Genomic DNA, 24,037 nt, shown 5'->3' with positions numbered 1-24,037 from the left:
ATGGGGAAGAACTAGTCTGAGAATCTCAAAATTGACTAACATTACTCAACAGTAAGAGGCTACACGAACAGCCTCTGGAGGCAACTGAGGCCTCTACAGTGGTGAGGTACGTAAGCCAATTTGCAGGTCTTTCAGCGATCATCCTAATACAACACAGCATGGCAATAAGAAATTCAGCAAAATGAAAGGACACTAGTAATCTGGGTATGCTTAAATATTTCTAGAGGCAAAATTAGACACCGCAGAGTAGCATTACATGTGAAGCCACTAAGATGACCTGAGAGAACACAATATTTTAATACACTGATTAAAATTTTAAAAAGCCAGGACGCCTGAGTGGCTCAGCGGCTGAGTGCCTGTCTGCCTGCCTGCAGCTCAGGGTGTGATCCTGAATTCCCAGGTTCGAGTTCTGCATCCGGCTCCTTGCATGGAGCCTGTTTCGTCCTCTGCCTGTGTCTCTGCCTCTATGTCTCTTGTGAATAAATAAATAAAATCTTAAAAAAAATTTTTTTAAAAGCCTCAATTTTTAAGAACCACATCTGATTCTGTGCACAATATCTTACTACATTCAATTTATAAGCAAATAATGAAAATGTGTAAAGTGTTCAATGATTATGTAGTCACTAAAAATTAAATAACATTCAACACAATTCATTTCTCTTTAAAGAAAAAAAAAAACCTCTAAACATCAACTTAAATATGTAATTATACTTTTCATTGAAAAGCATTTCAGAAAAACATACCTTATCTCCATCCATAAATCTTTGTTTTTCTGTGATATTTAGTATTTCTACAGGGACATCAAGTTCAGATCTTGATTCATAAGATATGCTTCCATCATCGTTGCTTACAACCCTCCCTTTGCGACCAGTCATCTGCAAAGCCAAACAGTGTCACTTATAGTTAGGTCCCTGATTAAGGAGCAGGAAGCATCCGACCTCTGCATTGAAGAAACTTGGTGGGAGAGCAAAGCAGATGATGAAGCCGACACATAGGGGCGCAGCCTAAGCTACACCAGGCAGTGTAAGGGAGAAAACACTGCAACACAGTTTCTGGTTTTGACAAGTTCAAACTCCAGCAGAGAAAGCAGATGTGTGGCAATGATCAGAGGCCGCATGACAGGTATAGTAACAGATCAGTGTGTTGAGTAAATACTGAGATACTAAGGACAAGAATTTACTGACACTAGGGTGACAGAGAACAAAGGTTCTAAGATCTAAGAGAAAATTAGACAATTATGTGATGACATCCAAAATATCACGCATTCTGCAGGGTTTTAAGTGGCCAAAAAAAGGACAAAGACACAGCCTTGATCAAGTCATATTTACCTCAGCAACATTCTCAGGGCCACCAAGTTCATCAATAAGTTCATCCAGGGTATTAGGAGGGAGGTCTTCAGCTAATTTCTCTAGTTTATCAAGGAGGTCTTTCTTCATCTGCTGGGCCCTTTCCACAGCATCCTGACTTGTTATAAGGCTATTGTTACTGTTGGTGTTACTGTTAGCTAGATAAAATACATTAGTTAAAATTCAGTACATAATTTAAATACATTTCACTTCAAAGTACATTTCACCAGACAAGCAAACTTCCCCATAGATACCTGGTGCACTGTTAGGAGCAGGCAAAATTACTGGTGTAGATGAAAAACTAGGTCGTTTTGATCCAAGACCTGATGCTAATAAGGCACTTTGAATAGAATCTGGATCTATACTTTTCTTTTTTTTTTTATCTTTGTTTTTCTTATGATCTTTTCTGATCAACCAGGGATCTGAAAGTTAAGGAAAGATGTGGTCAAATCATTTGTAAAAGAAGCAAATATTCAAAGGAAACCAGCCTTGAATTTTTTTAATTGGTAACTTATAAATCAAGGGTCCCCAAAATCAGGGGTCCTGTACATCCAACACACTAAAAGGTACAATTACATAGCTTGGATGGGTCAGTCAGTTTGACTCCTGGTTTTGGCTTAGGTAGCGATCTCAAAGTTGTGAGGCTGAGCCCCACATGGGCTCCATGCCCAGCACAGAGTCTGCTTGCCCCTCTCCCTCTGCTCCTCCCCCTACTCTCCTCTCCCAAATAAATAAATAAATCTAAATAATAATAATAAAATCACTGCACAAAATTGAGGCCACTATCTCACATAAATGAGCTAAAACACCAAAAGACAGAGCAGCTTGGGGATTTCTCCACCAAGCAGACTAGATTCTGTGCAATGATGTGTACTGCACCAGGAAAAAACAGGTTTTATTAAAATATCCCATTTCTAACACAGAACTATCTATCCTTTCAGTATTGTTTAATATAATGAGGTACTTACCATCTTCATCATCCTCACTAGACTCATCTCTGAATGGGTTGAAATCATCATCATCTCCGGAACTCATGTTTTTAGAGCTCTCATAGTCACTTTCTTCATGATCAGATGCATCAGATTCACTTCCACTATCATCAGAACTGCTACCAGTAAGAGCACCTACTTTTCGTGCTTTTTTGGCTTCTCGAGTTATTTCTTCACCTACCCTCGAACCCCAAACGAGACAGTTAGTCCAAACACACTGTTCTAAAGATCTAGAAGAATGTAGTTCATGCATTCTTTAAATGAGATATATACAGAAAAAACATTTTTTTAAGTATATAAATTTCCAAGCAAATGTTAACCTTTTAGATTCCCAAAAGAAATCAGGCTATACTCAATTATTAAGAAGAAATTAGACATGTAAATACAAATTCTAGGGATCCCTGGGTGGCGCAGCGGTTTGGCGCCTGCCTTTGGCCCAGGGCGCGATCCTGGAGACCCGGGATCGAATCCCACATCGGGCTCCCGGTGCATGGAGCCTGCTTCTCCCTCTGCCTGTGTCTCTGCCTCTCTCTCTGTGTGTGACTATCATAAATAAATAAATAATTAATTAAAAAAGAAAAAAAAAACAACAAATTCTAGATTGCCTTTAAGTGCACGTTTTAAAATAAATTCAGGATAACACAGAACCTCCAGCATTTTCACACTTTGTGAATGAGGCTGAGAGCAGAGACCTAATAATTACAGGTTTATAGTATATATAAAAATTAAAATACTTTAGGGATGCCTGGGTGGCTCAGCGGTTTAGTGCCTGTCTTTGGCCCAGGGCATGATCCTGGAGTCCAGGGATCAAGTCCTGCATCGGGCTCCCTACATGGAGCCTGCTTCTCCCTCTGCCTGTGTCTCTGCCTCTCTCTCTATGTGTCTCTCATGAATAAATAAAATCTTAAAACAAAAACTTCATTTGTAAAAGTCAAACAAGGTGCTAACTTAAATTATTTTAATGAGCATTCAAAAAACACATGGGCTGGGTGGTGGTGGTGGTGGTGGTGGTGGAGCCGGTGCCTGGCTCAGTCAGGTAAGTGCCTGACTCTTGGTTTTGGCTCAGGTCATGATCTCAGGGTGGTGCCTTGAATGGGGCTCCATGCTATGCTGGGTGTGGATCCTGCTTAAGATTCTCTCTCTCCCTCTACTCCTGCCCCTCCCTATCACTCATGAGCACATACTCTTTCTTTCTCAAAGGAAAAAAAAAAAGAAAGGGAAACAGGACCATGTGACCATTTAAGATAACCATTGATTCTACAGTATTACTTTTTGTGCCATTTTTTGTGCCACTACAATAAAAAATATTGTCAATTAAAACAACCAATCCACTTTCAAGCATATTAAAAATGTAAAAAAAAGGGTGCTTCTAGAACAGATTAAACAAGGTTAAAGTGTCAGCCACTGTGTTTAGAAGACACAGCATCAGTCGTTCCGACAGAAGTTATCGCTGTCTTAAAGAGAGCCTGAGAAGTTAACTTCTGAAAGCCGAACAGGTTACTAAGCCTCTAAACACAAACCAAAGTTTGCATATTATAAAATGTCTAAGAAGAACTGAGTGTATTCCTAATAATAAAATAACAAATGCCTTTTTAAAGACTATAAAAATACCGTATATGTCTACATGCATATGCAGCTTTGACAACAGGAAGGCCCAGATTTTGCTTTCTATATATCACCCACTAGCTTTGTGAACCTAGGGAGAATCCTTAACTTCTTAATCTTTCTGTGCCTTAGTGTCCTCCATCTCTAGAAAAAGTAAATAAACAAAACAAAACACAGACACACACAAAAAAACAAAAGATCTATTTTCATATGGATCCCTTATGGGTTAAATGATGTAAGGCCAATGTTTAACATCATGCCTAGCATTAGTCAAATTATTCAAGCCCTAATTTAAAATAGGGAATCACTTGTGCATTCAAAACTACAAAAGCAACAGCAAAAATAAGCAAACACATGCCAATTTAAAAAGCAGCTCAATCCTGGGCAGCCCAGGTGGCTTAGCGGTTTAGTGCTGCCTTCAGCACAGGGCCTGATCCTGGAGACCCAGGATCAAGTCCCATGTCAGGCTCCTTGCATGGAGCTTGCTTCTCCCTCTGCCTGTGTCTCTGCCTCTCTCTGCCTGCCTCTCTCTCTCTCTCTCTCTCTAATAAATAAAATCTTAAAAAAAAAAAAAAAAAAAAAAAAAAAAGGCAGCTCAATCCCAAAATATAGTTGTTTCAAAATGCTCAAATTTATACTCTTTTCAACATCATTTAAAGAACTCACCTTTCCGCTTCTTTACTTTACTTTCTTTACAAGGACTATCTCGTGGTGAACTGTTGTTACTTGGAGCTGTCAAATCGATTCCTAGCAAACTATAAAGTTTTTTCCGGTCTGGAGCAGGGAAGTGTTTTTCAATAAGTGACTGCAACACTCCTCTATTTACATGAGAGGAAAAGTGACAATTAGTGGTTGAGTTTGCAAAATAACTTATATACGAAATCTTATTAAATATATTCTTAAGGGGTGAAGGGGTGCCAGAGTGGCTCAGTTGGTTGAGTATCCAACTCTTGGTTTCAACTCAGGACATGATCTCATGAGTTTTGGGATCCAGTCCCCTCTCAGGCTCCATGCTCAGTAGGGAGCCTACTTCAGATTCTCTCCCGCTACCCCTCTCCCCAAGCATGCTCACATGCTATCTTAAATAAATAACACAAATCTTAAAACATTAAGAATATATACATTTTTTTTCTTAAAATATACCTCTTAAAAGTAAATAAATTATTTAATATAATAAAATACTGATAATCCAGGTGAAATAAATTTAACATTCTAGGCTAAGACAGCTGAATTGAAATATAGTTCAAGCCCAGCCAAATAGGCATTTTTTTTTTTTTTAAAGATTTTATTTATTTATTCATGAGAGACACAGAGAGAGACACACAGAGAGAAAGAGAGGCAGAGACACAGGCAGAGGGAGAAGCAGGCTCCATGCAGGGAGCCCGACGTGGGACTCGATCCCAGTTCTCCAGGATCATGCCCTGGGCCGAAGGCAGTGCTAAACCTCTGAGCCACCCCGGGCTGCCCAATGTGCAACTTTCTAGTAGCTAGGTTAAAAAGTGAAAGAAAGGGGTGCCTGGATGGCTCAGTTAAGCATCTGCTCATGCTGTGATCCCAAGGTCCTGGGATTGAGCTCTGCATCAGACTTCCTGCTTGGTGGGGAGATGGCTTCTCCCTGTCCCTCAGCCCCTTCCCCTGCTTGTGGTCTCTCTCAAATAAATAAAATCTTTAAAAATAATAATGTAAATTAAAAAATAAAAAGTGAAACTGGAGAAACATTTTTAATGATATATTTCAGAAAAAAAAATGATATATTTCAGGATATAGGCTAGTATCATATACCAATGTATCACACACAATCAGTGAGCTGTAAAACATTACTTTAAGTCTTTAAAACCTTGTATTTTATATTCACAACACATCTCAACTTGGACTAGCCACTGACACGCACATGTGACAGTTCCTATCATTTTAAACAATGCAGTAATAGTCACACAAGTATAGGAAAAGACGTTAGGAAGTTCATGTTTTGCTTTTAGAAGCAGTTTTGAATTATATCCGTCTTAAAAAAGAGCGACCTGAATGTATCTCTTAACACGAGATAGTATAGCAGGGCAAAGGTTATTTTTGTTAATTTTACTATTAGAGTTAAAATTGGCAAGGCAGACAAACTGAAAAACATCTAAATCTTTCTAAAACTCTTTTTGAATATCTCATGACTCTGTGCAATTTTTATACTACATATTACTAAATTTGGGGAAACTACATGTAATGCTCCTCTGCATAATGGCAATTTCAAACACATAAAACTGAAACTAATCCAAGATGTCACAGATCTCCAAGACAAAAATCACACCCTTCCGTTGGTCCAAACTACTGGGCACAATATTGTCAAGATGCTTAACAATCAAGCACTTCTATGTTACTATTTTCCAAGAGATATATTGTGATGGACATGCACAGAACAAAAACTAAGATCAGAAAAACTTTAATGATTATATACATGAATCAAAATTTTTGCCTACAGGACATTTAAACTGATCTAAATAAAAACTCAAAACCAAAAACATTACTTGGCAGTTGAAACAAAATCATTCAATTCTCCTCCACCCTCTTCCAAGGCTTCTAACGTTCTAGCTTCTCCTGTTGACTGTAGACCAATTACAACACACTGGAGAGAAAAATAAAATTGTAAATAAAACTATGCATGCTACGTGTAAAAAACTTAGCTAGGAAACAGGATCACAGCAGTGAACATCAACTGCAATCCCTGCCTCAATTCTTTGTGATTTAAGTAGATATATATGTACTGCTAAAATGAAAAAACATGTATGGCAACCTATATCCCACACATCAGCAGTAGTTCTATCTATGGATGGCCAAATGATAATGGCTTATTGCTTTATATATTTTTGAGCTATCTAAATTCTTCATTTTAAACAGGCACTGCTTTTAACATTTCTTAAAAACATAGATTTTAAAATCTTATTACTATGTGATACCTTAACAACTCTCTCAGAAAAATCAGGCTTTGCAAGCAGAAAGCCTAAACACCCAAAAGACTAAGAAACATGACCAAATGTATTCAACTTACTTTTCCATTCTTGATTTCTTCTCGAGCTAGTTGCACAACCCTTTTAACTTTGGATGCTATGCACAAGTATTTGAAAAACCTCTGGTGTGCAGACCAGAACTGACCCCACATGGATTTCTTCATGCGTTGCTCAGCATCAATCAGATCTGCAGCTTGCTGAAACCGCTCTCTGGCAATGACCCACTGAAGACACACAATCAACATTTTAGAGATTTTATCTATGAGCGTGAATTATTTAAAAATGATTGATTGAAGCAAAATAATGTTAGGTGCAAGCTTACTTACTTAACATCAATTAAAAAACCATTTTCAGTAACTTGGGAATCTCTAAACAAATGTTTTTTAGGATGCTCACACAGAGTTGCCCCTAAATTCTTATTACATAGTAGAGTCATTTCAGGGAAGAATTACATTGTAATTTTTTAAAATCATGCAACTTAAATAAATGGCTTTTATTTTTTTAAAGATTTTATTTATTCATGAGAGACACATACCGGGGGGAAGGGGGCACACAGAGACACAGGCAGAGGGAGAAAGAGACTCCATGCAGGGAGCCGGACATGGGCCTTGATCCCGGGTATCCAGGATCAGGCCCTGTGCTGAAAGTGGCGCTAAACCGCTGAGCCACCTGGGCTGCCCAATAAATGGCTTTTAAAAAAAAGTTTCAGTTATCTTTACACGTAACATGGGGCTCAAAAACATGACCCCAAGAATCAAGAGTCTAAGAGTCACATGCCCTCCTCACACAGCCAGCCAAGTGCCTCATTACAAATGGCTTTTTTAGGGATGACTGGGTGGCTCAGTGGTTGAGTATCTGCTCAGGGCATGGTCCTGGGGTCCCAGGATCGAGTCCTGCATCGGGCTCCTTGCAGGGAGCCTGCTTCTCTCTGTGACCCTGTCTCTGCCTCTCTCTCTCATGAATAAATAAAATGAAATCTTAAAAAAAAATAAACAAAACAAGAAATGGCTTTTTATTTTTATTTTTTATTTTTTTAAAGATTTTATTTAGTTATTTATTCATAGAGATGCAGAGAGAGAGAGAGAGAGAGAGGCAGAGACACAGGCAGAGGGAGAAGCAGGCTCCATGCAGAGAGCCTGACGTGGGACTCGATCCCGGGACTCCAGGATCATGCCCTGGGCTGCAGGCGGCGCTAAACCGCTGCGCCACCGGGGCTGCCCAAGAAATGGCTTTTTAAAAATAAATTAACAAAAAGAAAGCTTAGAAAATTAGGAAAGTAAGGATCTGGTGATTTATGTGTTGTTTTATAGCAAAATATATTCTTGTGGGCTGAAAGACATTAAAAATACTAGGAATTAAGAAAAAACTTCTCACCAGCTTGACTGCTTTGTTATACATTTTCACATAGCTCTGAGAAAGAAGAACTTCCTCAATTTTGAAGGTCACTCCAGTAAAACTCAGCTGTCGAGCAATGTACATTCCTCTAAGCTTCATATCCATAGCAACTATTTCCATGGCACCAACACCTCTGAATAAAATTAAAACACACAGTAACTATCATTAAATATAGTAGGGCTTTAATATAAGTGGAAAAGGTTTTAGCAATAACACCTCTTTTAGACTGCAACCGAGAACAAATAGTGTATACTGTAAACTGCTTTACCTCCGTTCTACTGCTTGGATAAAATCACTAAATTCTCTAAATGGAGTTCCTTCTCCCCATATTCCAAGACGGTTCATATAAGCCATGTTTCGTGGTTCAGAAGCACCTGAAAAATCCCAAAACGAAACATTTTATAGCTGAAAAAGTAACCTACATATCTTTCAAATAAAATAACAACTTACCAGTGGCACTAGCATAAACAACTCTGGCCTTTGGCAATTTGTTCTGAAGCTCTAAAACTGCTAAGCCTGTCTTGGTTGGCTTTGAAGAACCAACAGGACATAGGTTTTTTGCTTTATGACATTCATCAAACACTATCTGTACAGAATGAATTAAGGAACATATCATAATAGCAAATATCTCTAATCCTTAAGGAAGATTTAATGTTTATTTCAAGGCCCTGGGAAACTATCCCATATTTCTGGGGTGGTAGAGTGGGCCAAATTCAAGACAATTGGGAAGAGATGGTGCAGATTATAAAACCCCTGAGCATTAACCTTGTGAAGTAACACCAACATACCCATCAAACCCATCATCAGGCTTTGTGAAACCGTAACATTTTATGTATTTGCCTCAGATTTTCTTTTCAAGATTACAAATGTAAATGAAGCCCACTATGTGCCTCTCCTTGAGATCACCCCTCCCTCTCAAATCTCAGAGGCAATCACTGATTTTGATATTTATATTGACCAGATATCTAATTCTTAATTAGAATGGAGAAAGGATCATTGTGGCAAGGAATGTCAACCACATGGATAATTTTGGCCAATTCTCAAAGTACAATTGGTGACTAATTTAATTATCATTTCAAAAACATTCCTCATGCATGACAATGAACGCTGCTAGGAGCAAATAGGTTTGGAAATCACTAAATTCAGTTTTTCCCCTTAGTCTTCTCAGGCACCTTTCTATGTGAGTATGTAGTGTGAATTACTGAAAAAGTAATATAGTATTCATTACTTCCCACACCTATTAACATTTTCCTAAACCAGGAGCTTAAATATTGGCCTCTTATATGACAGGAACAAAAAAGAATCTCCCTTAGACACAGATCAGCCATTAAAGCTCTCATCCCAGCAATTTCAGTTAATCTCAGGATTATTCTTACACTTTTGTGTTATTAAAAACAAAAATATTTGTTGTAAAGGATACCACTCCATCGAAGTCATCACCGCACCAATGCAGAAGTTGTTTTAATCTAGTTTTATATTTACCACCAGACTGACTTTCACCAATAAGGGAAGAATAGGTAGCAAAAATAACACCCTTTTTCACGCTCCCATTATGTTTGGAAGAAATTTTTCCATATTTAAACTAAAAAAGAAAAAAGAAGAATAAATACACTTTTCTCTGAAAAATTTATCCTATCCAAACTTCTACAGCAGGAACCTGGTGGGTCCATCACAGGTTTTAGGGAAGTCAAAGGACCCCCTAAGACCACACACAAAATTTCTTCTACATATGTATACACAGACACACATGCATGCATACACTCACGTTTACATACAACTTCATGATACAAGGATCTAGCTTTCAAAGTCTCAAAAAAATTCTATCAATAAAAAGATTACAAACACCCCTCCAAGAAAAAAAGTCACGATATTCACTCTACAAATATTTATTGTGCGCTTACTATATGCCAAGTCATTATACTTAAGTTCTAAGGCATATATAAAGAATTATGATTAATAGTTAATATATCCTTCTTCAATTACACGGACTAAGAAATCAAAAATATTTCTAGATGCCAGTTATGTGTTTTTAGTTTTGAGCTGTAAGGGGTCATTCAAGACAAAGTACTTTACCTACCAATCTACTCAGTCATACCCACCCAAAAATGCCAGTGAGGAGCAGGGCAACATTAAACCAACCTAGGGCTCACATGGAAAGCAGATTTACTTATTTTCAAATGGCTAACAGGGAGGTATCTGAAGGAACTCAGTCTGCCTATTCAACCCTTGTAACTCCAGCTCTTGGTGCACAGGAAGTCAGTAAAGATTTGCCAAATAAACATTAAGATTCTTATCACATTAAACTGTGCTTTAGATATCGAGACACATTTTCTTCCATTTGACAGGACTGTTTTAACATAAATACAGATACAGATTTACAAACTCAGTGGATAGACAAAATATCCAAATCAGTATCCAAGCCTCAACAATTATTTATGTGCTAGGACTACCAATCCACACAGCTTTACTACAATGCCTTATTATGCTCAGTTAGGAATTAGCTATATAAAGTTACCCCAAAAACAAAGACAAAAAGAACACTGAAGACTAGAATAAACTCCATACCCAGAGACAAGGCTATTTTGTTTGCCACTACACAACCATACCCGGCATAGTACTTAATGCATAGTAACCCACAAACCAACAAGAGTAGCTAGCACTCACAAATACTTTCTATAAAATAATTCATTTAATCCTCACAACTCTGTAAAGTAGAAACTGTTATTCCCATCTCATAGTGGAATCTATATTTACTGAATGACTAACTGAATAGAAAACTTTCATACCTTATTTAATGAATGAACCAAAATGTTTTTTGCTCCAATATCCCTCAAATCTCTTTCAGCATCATACTTCAAATCATTTGAAACACTGAACCTGCCACAAAAAAAAAAAGAAAAAAAAAGAAAAAAAATTAAATGCAAATTCCATCAGTCTAGCAGATTAAGGATAAATAAACCAGGGCTTGACACTTAAAAAATAAATAAATAAATAAATAAATAAACACCTACTCATTAAAACCCAACTCCCACAATGAAGTAACTATTCACAAAAGAAAGCTTCCATAGCCAGCCTTTGGCACTTACCATAATGCTCTTTTTCTACTCAACAAATAATTTTCATAGATAATTCCTGCTATCGTCCTTCCTTTTCCTACACCAGCACCATCACCTATTAAAAAGCCAGCACGATCTCCATTAGGTAGGAATGTTTCATGTTGCTGAAAAAGAGAAGGCTGGTAATTAATTAATCTCTTTTAGACTGGTGATCAGACTTTCAAACACTGTTGTAGGAATATATTAATATGATCTATGTGTATACAAATGACACACAGTTTGGCTCAATATGGATACTTTCTTTATACTTATCTTCCTGGCTACACTCACATGCACCAAATAACTGAAATCAACAAATTGGTGAGCAATCACACAAAAATATGAAGGATGGTTAGCTGTTTGGCCATTACATATTTTATAGAAAGGGAATACAACAGAAATCCTCTTAAGACAACTCGCATAACTAATTCATGGTTTTGAAAGCTGGTACAATACCCATACAGTAATACCACAGTTCATTTAAACACCCACCAGGGAATGGGCTTTTCTATCCTTTCAGCAGCATTCAGCTACCAGAGTTAAAAGAGATGCAACAAATAGCCCCCCATCCATCCAACTATCTTCTTTATACACACACACACACACACACACACATTCTTAATCTAACAGTTCTACCAGATAGACTCCCAATAACGGAACTGTCAGGTCAAAGGATATACTTATCTTTTTTTTTCAAGTAAGCTCTACATTTAACGTAGGGTAACTCACAACCTCAAGATCAAGAGTCACATGCTCTAGTGACTGAGCCAGACAGGAGCAGTAGAACATACATATTTTTAATTTTTTTAAAAGATTTTATTTATTTGAAAGAGAGAAAGCAAGCAAGAAAGAACATGAGCAGAGGAGAGGGGTACATGGAGAGGGAGATAAAGAACCTCACTGAGCAGCAAGCCCCATGCGGGCTTTGATCCTAGGATCCTGGAATCATGATTTGAGCCGAAGGTAGCCACTTTACCAACTGAGCCACCCAGGAGCCCCTTAATTTTTTTTTTTTTTTTTTTTTTAAGAGGAAAGGCACATGCACAAGAGCTCAGTGTGGGGAGAGGGAGAGGAAAGAGAAAATCTGAAGCAGGCTCTATACCCAGCATGGAGCCCAATCCAAGGTTCGATCTGAAGACCCTGAGATCCTGACATGAGTGGAAATCAAGAGTCTGACGCTTAACCAACTGAGCCATTCAGGCACCCCATCTTTTTAATATACATTCCCACTGAATTCCAAAAAGGTTATAACATTTGTCATTTCTTCTTTTTTTTTCATTTGTCATTTCCAGTAGAAATGTACCTCTTGTGTCCATCTTACCCTTTTAATTTTTTAACACAGGAGGAGCATCTGGGTGGCTCAGTTGGACATCCGACTCAGATCATGATCTCGGGGTAATGGAACTGGGCCCCCACGTTGGGCTCCACACTCAGTACAGAGTCTATTTATCCCTCTCCTTCTGCTTCTCCCCCTGCTCACATGCACTCTCTAAAATTAAAAACTTAAAAATAAACCAAAAAACAAAAACCCAAACTCCCAAAAACCAAAAGTAAAAAAAATAACTAACACATGAAACTTCTATAAAAGTCACATTCACAAGTTTTTCATGCAAGGAAAACTTACCTTTGTATGAATGCAATTATATTATAGGGACTAGGATTAAAAGATAAGTATTGTATGTAGTTACAAAATATTGCTTACCTGGGCTGCATAAGTAATTGCCTCAAGCTGTAATGCTGATAACCAGCCATTATCAATGGTTTCTTCAGAAATGGATGTTTTGTACCAAACATCAGGAGGAGTAACACTGGATAAAGAACTAGTTTCCACTACAGCATCTGGATGACGTAGGCCAATTTTTACTAAATGAAAATTTTAAAATACTTCATTTTAATTTTTCTAGGTAATAATGAACCCAGTTTTATTCTATAATATTGCCATAGTTTTTTCTATCATAGAAAAAATAGAAGTAAATAAGTAACTATACACTCCAGGATTCTACAAAGGCACTGATAAGGTTTGGTAAATTACTATTTAAATTTGACTAAAGGAAAAAAAATTTTGACTAAAAAGATCTATTTATCAAATATTTATGGTTTAAATAGAGATCTGCTGATTAAAAAAAGATCTAAAAAAATAACTTAGTATCACCAGGTTCTCCAGCAGCAACAGAACATAATCCTAGATGTGGGAATTTATTGAATGAATCATTCACTTGAATCAATAAGAGAGGGTTGGAATATAATTTTATTTTGAAAGTTATTTTAATGGAAATCTTGGCTATAAAATTAAACAGCAACTAATTCCCCCAAATGCATTATGTGAATAGTTTTATTTTTTTTTATTTTTGTGAATAGTTTTAAATAAAGGTCAGCACAATTTTTCTATAAACAGTCAGACAATATTTTCAGCTTTGCTGAACATCTGCTCTATTATTAAACACTGCCAATGTAGCAGTGTAAAAGCAGTCTTAGCCAATAAACAAACTCATGAAAATGATTATGTTCTAATAAAACTTTATGTAAACACACAAGGTTCCAAATTTAGTTTACTGACCTTGGTTTAAAGAAGGGCCATTGATAAGCTTTCAATCTTTTTATGAGAACTATTATGGGGGTGAGAGATCTACCCTTTTCAGATACCACAACCTAAAGTTTAAAGTTCATTTTCAAAAAATTTATGTAGGGGCACCTGGGTGGCTCAGTGGTTGAGCGTCTATCTTTGGCTCAGGTCATGATCCCAGGGTCCTGGGATTGAGTTCCACATCAGGCCCCCGCAGGGAGCTTGCTTCTCCCTCTGCCTATGTTTCTGCCTTTCTCTGTGTCTCTCATGAATAAATAAATAAAATTTAAAAAATAAAAAATTATGTATGTATTTTTAAGTAGGCTCTACACCCAACATGGGTCCTGAACATACAACCCTGAGATCATAAGACCCCAAGATTAAGACTCACATACTCTACACCAATTAAGCCGGCCAGCCACTTCCTAAAGTTCATTTCAAATGACCAGAAAATTATAGGATCCTCAAGTCAATACATAGTTAGTAAACAGCAATTTTTAGTTCAAGTGGTAATATTAGCAGCTTTTTATAGAAACTCAAAGTACATAAAAGATTCTAGCCATACTTTTTCATTTTATCACCCCCATACAGTGAAAAAGTCAACATTTTTATTATCAAAGCTAAAAACTATTAATTTTCAATTTGACATAATGGCCGCTAAAAAAAAAAAAAAGGACTGTTATGGAAAAAAGAGTAGAAGCATTAATATACACCCCTGAAATAAATAACACATTTTTAAGATTCCATGTTTTTATGCTTTGTATAAAGTATATAAAGCTAAGATACAGATTTATATCTCTGCAATTTACTATGATCTTATAATCACTGCTGATATGAGTGAGCAAAATTAACTTGAAACAAAATAAACCCTAAGCTTTTCTAGTTTTAAAGAACTTCAACCCAAAACACTTCTAAGTTTGTGTAGGCAAAATAATCCATAGTAAAGTTTTCATGTAGGTATTTTAAAACATAGTATAATTTAAAACATATTACAAAGCTCTTGTCAAATTCTGAGGTATCCAGTATTAACAGATTTTTTTTTAAAGATTTTATTTATTTATTCATAAGAGACACACACACAGAGAAGCAGAGACACAGACAGAGGGAGAAGCAGGCTCCATGCAGGGAGCCCGACGTGGGACCTGATCCCCGGTCTCCAGGATCAGGTCCTGGGCTGAAGGCGGCGCTAAACCGCTGAGCCACCCGGGCTGCCCCTATTAACAGATTCTAATAGATAATAACTTAAGTTTAAGAAGAACCCAGAAGTCTTTCACTATTTTCACAGTTCTGAAAGACATACATTTTATTGGCATATACTCTGCATAAGTTTCTGCATGACCCATTTCTTCTTCATCTTCTTCCTCTGGTTCATCTTCCTCTTTCACAACAGGGACCTTCTGTAACACAAAGGGAGCGTAATCAGAGTCTGAAGGCTTAGCCAACACACACAAATTCTTCTGCAGGAACACTAACAGTCTTCAATCTTGGAAACATGACATACATCTATATTCCCTAAAATCTGGGTCACATTTTGTGTCTTCCATGCTTCTCCAATGAATACAGCTAATCCATGACCTACTCTCATCCCTAACATACCACTGGGTCACCACAGGGCTCCACCATCCTTCCAGCTACCATAATCTCAAACTACTTTCCCCTTCAATATTGCCTACCACCCTCCCTGATGCCCAGAACTGAAACCTTAGTCCTCAGTCTTCATTTCAATTCCAGGAATAGAAAGACTAAAAGAATTGGAGAAAAGCTGATGAGCCCCAGGAGCTTATCCTACAATGTCAATGGCAGAAACTCTGTTGAAGTCACACATCCCACCCCCATTTCAGTGCACCTTCATTTCAGCTGTCTTCTTTCCACTGGACACTGAAACTAAACCCCCAGAAAAATCTGGATTTAAAAGTTCTTCTGAAGGAGACAGAATCTGTTTCAGACATCTATGTCTTCAAATGCAACAATAATCATATGTAAGAGCAATAGCACTTACTCTCCAAACTCTGACACACCCAAAGATGCAATGGGGAGCTATTAGTAACTATACCAGGAAAACAGGAACGATGCCAAACACTTGAGTGAATGGTTACTAGTCACATGTTTCTTTGTTTCTTTACAGACTCTTAGAAGGGTGAAATAGGGAGGAGTAGGGGAATAGAAAGACCCAGCACAAGCCTCTTTTCACAAGTAAAACCATCAACAAAGCTTTATTAACGTGCTTGTTCAAGAAAAACTAGAGAAAGCTGTGAAACCCAGTATATCTAGAAAAGGAGAAGAAAAAGAAACCAGTCAGGAACTACAAGCAATGCCAAGGACAACAAAGCCTTGAAAGGTAAGGGGAGGATTTTCAATTGCTTTTATTTAGTCTGTAGTACAATGGCACATAGATGCTCAATAAAAGTGGGAAGGAGAGAGAAGATAGTAAACATCCAATCAACATTAATCCAGGATATCCTCAAGAAAAAATCCAGAACAGCTCTGAATGCTCTTGGAAAGCGTGCCCAAATGAAACTGATTTCAGAAGCTGTAAACAAAGTTGGGTTGGCCAAAGAAACAGATGTAAATCCCCACTGGGCTGTTATTTGTGTGGCCTCAGGCAATCACTTAAATTCTGAGTCCTCCCCATCCCCACCTTCACCTCTTTCCCCACCTATCAAATAAGAACGCATACTAAATGACCAGCCTCCTTCCTTCTCTATCTGATCTTCCCATACCTGAATTAAAAAAAAAAATTGCCCAGAGTGTAATTGGAAGATAAGCTGATGACACTGTCTGGTAACAAAACTCAGGGAGACAAGTAAATTTCTAAGCTATTAAAATGGCAATGGAGGGATACCAAGTTTAGGGTCAAGAAGATAATTATGAGGGGAAACAGGGAAAAATTGTGGTACCTGGGGAATGCCTGCCCAACACACAAAACAAGTGTTCACTACTCAACTGGAGGCATGTTTTACTAGGTGGGGAATGCGGACCCAGGGTTGTCAAGTACTCCTATTTTTCAGGAGAACCTGGAAATCAGATTTTTATTTAGTAGCAACAAACACAAAATTTTTCAATATATCATAGAAGCCAAACAAAACACATCTATCAACTGGCTTTGATGTAGCCTACCAGTTTGTAATCTGTTAGAAGTTTCTTTTATTTTCTTTTTAAAATAAGATTTATGCCCAACTCAAGGGGTCCCAAATTCAAGACTTCAAGATTAACAGTCACATGCTCCATCGACTGAGCCAGCCAGATGTCCATTACAAGTTTCTTTAACTGCAAGGACAACATAGAACTTTTGGTGTATTATGGGCAAACATGGGTTAGACTGGGAACCTGAGGACTACGTACATTTCTTAAAGAAAAACACAATCTGGGCAGCCCCAGTGGCCCAGCGGTTTAGCACTGCCTGCAGCCCGGGACATGGTCCTGGAGACCCGGGATCGAGTCCCATGTCAGGCTCTCTGTGTGGTGCCTGCTTCTCCCTCTGCCTGTGTCTCTGCCTCTCTCTCTCTCTCTCTCTCTCTCTCTCTCTCTCTCTGTCTCTATGAATAAAATAAAATCTTTAAAAAAGAAAAAGAAAAAAAGAAAAAAGAAAAACACAATCTTACTTTCTAAAAATCAACTTTCATGTAAGTTACTGACACACAACCATTAAGTAAAACTGGGTGCTGCCAGCATTCATTCTCCTGGTCTCTATTCTATTTGTTTCCTATTCTATATTCCATCCCCAAGTCTACCAATCCTTTGGTATTATTATATGCAGTCACCTCATATTTTCCTTTTTTTCCCTTTCCCCTTACCTTTTCCCAATTCTCCTTGCAATCTCCCAAGTTTAGTCTCTTAATACCTCCCTTCTGGATTACTTAACCAACCTTTCACCCTCTCTTCCCCATCCGACTCATCCTGAATCACTAACAGATCTTCCCACTGACGCTGCACCAAGCTTCACAAAATGAAGTCTTCCCAGGCTATTTAAGTCCAAGGAGAACTCTTCCTCCAAATCCATAACCCTGAATTTTAAGTATCTCCATGTATCCTTTGCTGTACCCGATGTTACTACTTAAACAACGTGCTTGTCAAATTGTGTGACTATGGAAGGGGGAGCCATGTAGTATATACCACTTGTACAAACCCATCACATACATGCAGTTATACACAGCAGTTATGAAACAAATGTACTGTTAACCCAAGGTATTTCTAAAATAGAAGAAAAAAATTACTTAGAACTAGAACATTGTATGATCTGACAGCTCATAACTACCTGTATAAGTTCAATCCCAAAATGGACATAGTTATCAAATACTTTTGGTTAATTCCATTGTCTTTGTCTCTCATTAGATGGGATTCACAATAAAATGATGTCAGTACTGCATGTAATACTAAATATGCAAGCTATAATCACCTTTTTAATATGTTTGTTAGATATTTAATGCTTACTCATTAGTTCATGCCGTTTAATAGCCCCCCTTCACCCCAAAAAAGTTTTTTTTTTGTTTTTTTTTTAAATTTTTTTTTTATTTTATTATTTATGATAGTCACAGAGAGAGAGAGAGAGAGAGAGAGAGAGAGGCAGAGACATAGGCAGAGGGAGAAGCAGGCTCCATTCACCGGGAGCCCGACGTGGGATTCGATCCCGGGTCTCCAGGATCGCGCCCTGGGCCAAAGGCAGGCGCTAAACCGCTGTGCCACCCAGGGATCCCAAGTTTTTTGTTTTTCAAAGATTTTATTGATTTAACAGAGAGAGAGAGAGAGAGAGAGAGAGAAAGAGCACAAGCTTGTGTGTGCGCAAGAACACACCCAAGAGAGCACAAGAGGGGGGCAGGGGTAGAGGGAGGGCAGATTTCCCACTGAGCAGGGAGCCTGACTCAGGACTCTCGATCCCAGGATACTGGGATCATGAATGAAACCAAAGGCATATTCTTCACTGGCTGAGCCACGCAGGCACCCCCCCAAAGAAAGTTTTCTAAGGGTTGTTTTAGAGCACTTTTAGCCAACCGTACTTCCACACCAAACACAGATGTAGCTTTTGAAACTCACCATGGTTGGAGAAAAACTCCTCATTTTCATGTCGTTTATCCATATTCTTGCTACTTCTTTATTAGAAGACTCTTTCTTTACTGTACCATTGCTTACATCAGCTGAGGGGGAGAGTTATTAGATTTTAGAACAAAATCAGTATTTTTTTGGTAAAAATTTTTGCTAAATTCTTTTTAATTGAGGTTTTAAAAACATCTTATTTTGTTTTTAAAGATTTTATTTATTTATTCTTGACAGACACAGAGAGAGAGGCAGAGACATAAGCAGAGGGAGAAGTAGGTTCCCTGTAAGAAGCCTGATGTGGGACTTGATCCCAGGACCCTAGGATCATAACCTGAGCCAAAGGCAGATGCTCTGGGAAGCCTGGGTGGCTCAGCGGTTTAGCACCACCTTCAGCCAAGGGTATGATCCTGAAGACCTGGGATTGAGTCCCACATGGGGTTCCCTGCATGGAGCCTGCTTCTCCCTCTCCCTGTGTCTCTGCCTCTCTCTCTGTCTCTCTCATGAATAAATAAATAAAATCTTTAACTAAAAAAAACAAAACAAAACAAAACAAAAAAACCCAAAGGCAGAGATGCTCAACAACTGAGCCACCCAGGTCCCCCTTAAAAAAAAATTTAAATCTAAAAATTCAATAAAGCTTACTCACTTCACAAACCAAAAATATAAATCTGCTTATCACTAACAAATTAAGCATAAGAATGAAAACATTCAAAGCTGTATGTTATCATGGAGATAAGAATTAACCTTAGAAAACAACTAACTTAAACAGAGTTGTGTGTACAGGAAACTTGAGAACTAGTTATCAGAAGGACACCTTAACCAGAAGTGTTTCATAGTTTATTTCAATACAAATACCAACAGCCAGCATTACTTTGGGACCTTTCACTTGGTTCATCAAAAACAAAGAAAACACAGAACATGTTATCACCAAAACAGAATCAATCTCACCTGAGTTGGTGATCTTTACTTTCAAGGCAAAATAATTTTTCTTGGAAGGAAAAAATATCAGGGAACTCTATTTTCCACCTCTTCATAGAATAAAGATCCAAACAATGAATCTTTTCTTCTTCTATACCAGTGGTTTACAAACTTTTTAGATACAGCAAGAGATTCCCTCAATCTGAATATCAGGCCAAGTAGAACTGCTTGACTGAATTGTCTAGAGCCCCTGTAACCAGTCTGCTTCCCTGAAGCACTCACTTCAGGGACTCGGGATTCTGGAGATCAGTGTGAAAATCACACCAGGACGACTAATTAACATCTTTATCTATTCTACCAAAACACAGGGAGTGTTTGGGAGACCTCCCACTTGGGACTCCAAAACGACAAAGTGTTAACAAAATAAGGAGGCTGGAACAGAGATAACAAATTTAAGTGTTCTGTTTAACTGTGGGAGAGCCAGTGAACAGTTTGCAGAGTTACAGAACTGGACCTCATGTGAGAGCTGCGAACGCAAATAGCCAAAAGGCTCAAGGCTCCAGAAGGGTCAACACCCATAGATAAGTGAGAAAAGAGCTTGCAAAACCTTGCTCTTTGCAGTTTTATACATTTAATGTTCTTCCCTTTCAATAAAAAGATGACCCTTTGCTACAACACAGAAGTATGCTTATCTTCAGCATTCACTTACATGTTTCTTTCTTAGCCCTGGTCTAGTCTGACAGTTTCTCAGTCTTCCACACAATGACGGCCTTGATTTGTAGTCTTTTTAAAATTACTCTACTGGATATGGGAGATGTTACTGTACTAAGCATTACTTGACCAGCTCTAAACTTATCCTATTTTGTTTTGCTTTCTAAACTTACCTCACAATAGCACAGTCTTTTCCTTTAAATTATGAGAACATGTGCTGATTTGAGGAGTGGAATGCTCAGAAAGTCACGCACATAAAAATAGTAGGATTTCTCCTCAAATTCAAAGACTAATGAAAGCTGCTTCCACTAACTACTGATCATCCAAGTCTCCCAGGAGTCATTATAGGTGGGCCCTGCCACCCCAGCCAGGTCAGGTCCATGGGTTCTGCTCTCCAGGGTGGAGCAGAGTAAAAATCAGTCTTAAGGCGGTTAAAGTGACCTCTCAATGGGCATCTAGCTGCCAGACTGCAGTTAGTTCAGGACAGTGATCTTGAGAGTAAACTATAGCCATAAGGACACAATGGTACAGACTCAAACAAAAGATTATCTGATATTTTTTAAATTACATCTGTCACTGAAGACATAGTTCTACGTCATCCTACAAACACTCCTTGACTACTGCTTTAGAAAAAAGCCCCTGCCCTCTACTTCACAAACATAAGCACAATTTCCAAGCAGTCCACTCTGCCACAAGATTATATAATGATATATATCAGGTATTAAAACTTAACTCCCGATATTAGAAATATAAAGCAGCTATTTGGAAAGAGGAACTATTTGCTTAATACCTATCAGCTCATTCCAAAACCCTAATAAAATGCTATTTGTGTGTTTGTATAAATTCTCAGGAACCTCCATTCTATTCCCTTGATCCAAACATATCCACCCAAATAAATTTACTTAGGAAAAAAAAAAGGCACCCATCCCTACACTGAAACTATAAAATAGCTCAGAATATAACTGAGATCAGTTACAATTTCCAACAGTGCCTACCATGGTACTGTTACATAACAGGCACTCAAATACACTTCAGCTGAATGTAGAAGGGCAGATTAGCCCTATTAAAGAGTTTATCTTTTTCAGTTTCCAGAACTGTACTACTACTAAAATTTGATGTAGCCAATTAAAAAACACCTAATAATTTCATGTTAACCTTAAAAATTACCTTACTAAATATGAAGCTTCCTCTGAACACTGCACTTAAAACTGTAACCTCTTCCTGCCCCATATCTCTTTCTGTTTCTCTCCATAGCGCTTATCCCTGTAGGACACACTATATAACTTTTTTTATTATCTGTCTCTCTCCACTAGAATGCAAGCTCCAAGACTGCAAAGATCTCAACAGTTTTCTTCCCAGCCATAGCCTCAAAATCCCAGAAAAGTGCTTGGCACATAGTCAATACTCAAATATTTTTTGAATATATGAGCAGTAACAAACACTCCAAAGAAAAACTAACAATAAAATCTGTATTATTTTTTTTTAAAGATTTTATTTATTTATTTATTCATGAGCAACAGAGAGAGAGAGAGAGAGAGCGAGAGCACGCGCGACAGAGAGGCAGAGACACAGGCAGAGGGAGAAGCAGGCTTCATGCAGGGAGCCCAACGCAGGACTTGATCCCAGGTCTCCAGGATCAAGCCCTGGACTGAAGGTGGGGCTAAACCACTGAGCCACCCGGGCTGGCCCGAAAATCTGTATTTTTTATCCATGAATAAGCTCTTTAAAAAATGTAGGGGGATCCCTGGGTGGCGCAGCGGTTTGGCGCCTGCCTTTGGCCCAGGGCGCGATCCTGGAGACCCAGGATCGAATCCCATGTCGGGCTCCCGGTGCATGGAGCCTGCTTCTCCCTCTCCCTCTGCCTATGTCTCTGCCTCTCTCTGTCTCTCTCTCTCTGTGTGACTATCATAAATAAAATTAAAAAAAAAAATGTAATTAGGGGGATCCCTGGGTGGCGCAGCGGTTTAGCGCCTGCCTTTGGCTCAGGGCGCGATCTTGGAGACCTAGGATCGAATCCCACGTCAGGCTCCCGGTGCATGGAGCCTGCTTCTCCCTCTGCCTATGTCTCTGCCTCTCTCTCTCTCTCTCTCTGTGACTATCATAAATAAATAAATAAAAAAGAAAGAAAGAAAAGAAAAGAAAAGAAAAGAAAAGAAAAGAAAAGATGTAATTAAACTACTGTTAAGCTTTTCCCTTTAAGAAAAGAAAGAAAGAAAAAGAAAAAGAAAGAAAGAAAGAAAGAAAGAAAGAAAGAAAGAAAGAAAGAAAGAAAGATGTAATTAAACTACTGTTAAGCTTTTCCCTTTAAACCTTATCCTTAGGGATCCCTGGGTGGCGCAGCGGTTTGGCGCCTGCCTTTGGCCCAGGGCGCGATCCTGGAGACCTGGGATCGAATCCCACATCGGGCTCCCGGTGCATGGAGCCTGCTTCTCCCTCTGCCTGTGTCTCTGCCTCTCTCTCTTTCTCTCTCTGTGACTATAATAAATAAAAATTAAAAAAAATAAAATAAAAAAATAAACCTTATCCTTAAAGGATGAGCTCATGGTGACACTTTAACAACCCTGAATATACTAAAATCCACTCAACCGTATGGTTTAAAAGGGTGAATTTTATGGTATATCCTATACATCTCAATAAAGTTTTTTTTTTTTTAATAAAGTTGTTTTTAAAGAAAGGATTATAAGTGGGACCCCTGGGTAGCTCAGCAGTTGAGCGTCTGACTTTGGCTCAGGGCGTGATCCCAGAGTCCCGGGATGGAGTCCCACACTGGGCTTCCTGAATGGAGCCTGCTTCTCCCTCTGCCTGTGTCTCTGCCTCCGTCTCTCATGAATAAATAAAATCTTAAAAAAAAAAAAAATTGTATGAGTGCTTGTTCTAAAATAAAAACCACAGCGAGGGGCACCTGGGTGGCTCAGTTGGTTAAGCATCTGACTTTGGCTTAGGTCGTGATCTTGGAGTCCTGGGATCGAGCCGAGCTCCACTCAGGCCCCATACTCAGTGGAGAGTGTGATTTTTTCCTCTTTTCCTCCTCCCGCTCATGCTCTCTCTCAAATACGTAAATAAAAACACTTTTTTAAAAAGGTGAATTATTTTATAATGAAAATGTATGTATTTTACATATATATTTTTAAAGATTTTATTTATTTACTCAGAGAGAGAGAGAGAGGCAGAGACACAGGCAGAGGGAGAAGCAGGCTCCATGCAGAGAGCCTGACGTGGGACTGGATCCAGGGTCTCCAGGGTCACGCCCTGGGCTGCAGGCGGCGCTAAACCGCTGTGCCACCGGGGCTATCCTTAATTTTTTTCTTTTTTAAGATTTTATTTATTTATTCATGAGAGACACAGAAAGGGGCAGAGACCTAGGCAGTGGGAGAAGCAGGCTCCTGCA

At 38.4% G+C, this 24,037-nt stretch overlaps 1 protein-coding gene across 4 annotated transcripts in view; it reads right to left on the bottom strand.

The window, feature by feature from the left end:
• SBNO1 (strawberry notch homolog 1) overlaps window positions 1–24,037 on the bottom strand; it is a 62,510-nt gene that overhangs the window by 25,000 nt on the left and 13,473 nt on the right. For 2 of the 4 annotated variants that reach the window (XM_026017191.2, XM_026017192.2), the window contains exons 5-20: window positions 19,018–19,118; window positions 15,287–15,383; window positions 13,126–13,286; window positions 11,415–11,548; window positions 11,115–11,205; window positions 9,749–9,910; window positions 8,779–8,914; window positions 8,597–8,702; window positions 8,308–8,461; window positions 6,975–7,157; window positions 6,454–6,551; window positions 4,607–4,758; window positions 2,315–2,512; window positions 1,601–1,768; window positions 1,329–1,504; window positions 744–875 (exon numbers count right to left, since the gene is read on the bottom strand). In XM_026017191.2, coding sequence (XP_025872976.1) covers window positions 744–875; window positions 1,329–1,504; window positions 1,601–1,768; window positions 2,315–2,512; window positions 4,607–4,758; window positions 6,454–6,551; window positions 6,975–7,157; window positions 8,308–8,461; window positions 8,597–8,702; window positions 8,779–8,914; window positions 9,749–9,910; window positions 11,115–11,205; window positions 11,415–11,548; window positions 13,126–13,286; window positions 15,287–15,383; window positions 19,018–19,118 — 2,249 coding nt within the window. The remainder of the gene's footprint in view (window positions 1–743; window positions 876–1,328; window positions 1,505–1,600; window positions 1,769–2,314; window positions 2,513–4,606; window positions 4,759–6,453; window positions 6,552–6,974; window positions 7,158–8,307; window positions 8,462–8,596; window positions 8,703–8,778; window positions 8,915–9,748; window positions 9,911–11,114; window positions 11,206–11,414; window positions 11,549–13,125; window positions 13,287–15,286; window positions 15,384–19,017; window positions 19,119–24,037) is intronic. The other 2 variants (XM_072725037.1, XM_072725038.1) reach the window with 1 other exon arrangement.

This window comes from Vulpes vulpes, chromosome 10 (assembly GCF_048418805.1).
Source record: "Vulpes vulpes isolate BD-2025 chromosome 10, VulVul3, whole genome shotgun sequence".
Lineage (NCBI taxonomy): Eukaryota > Metazoa > Chordata > Mammalia > Carnivora > Canidae > Vulpes > Vulpes vulpes.
The sequence above is the reverse complement of the archived record's forward strand: the minus strand, read 5'-3'. Positions and strand labels throughout refer to the sequence as shown.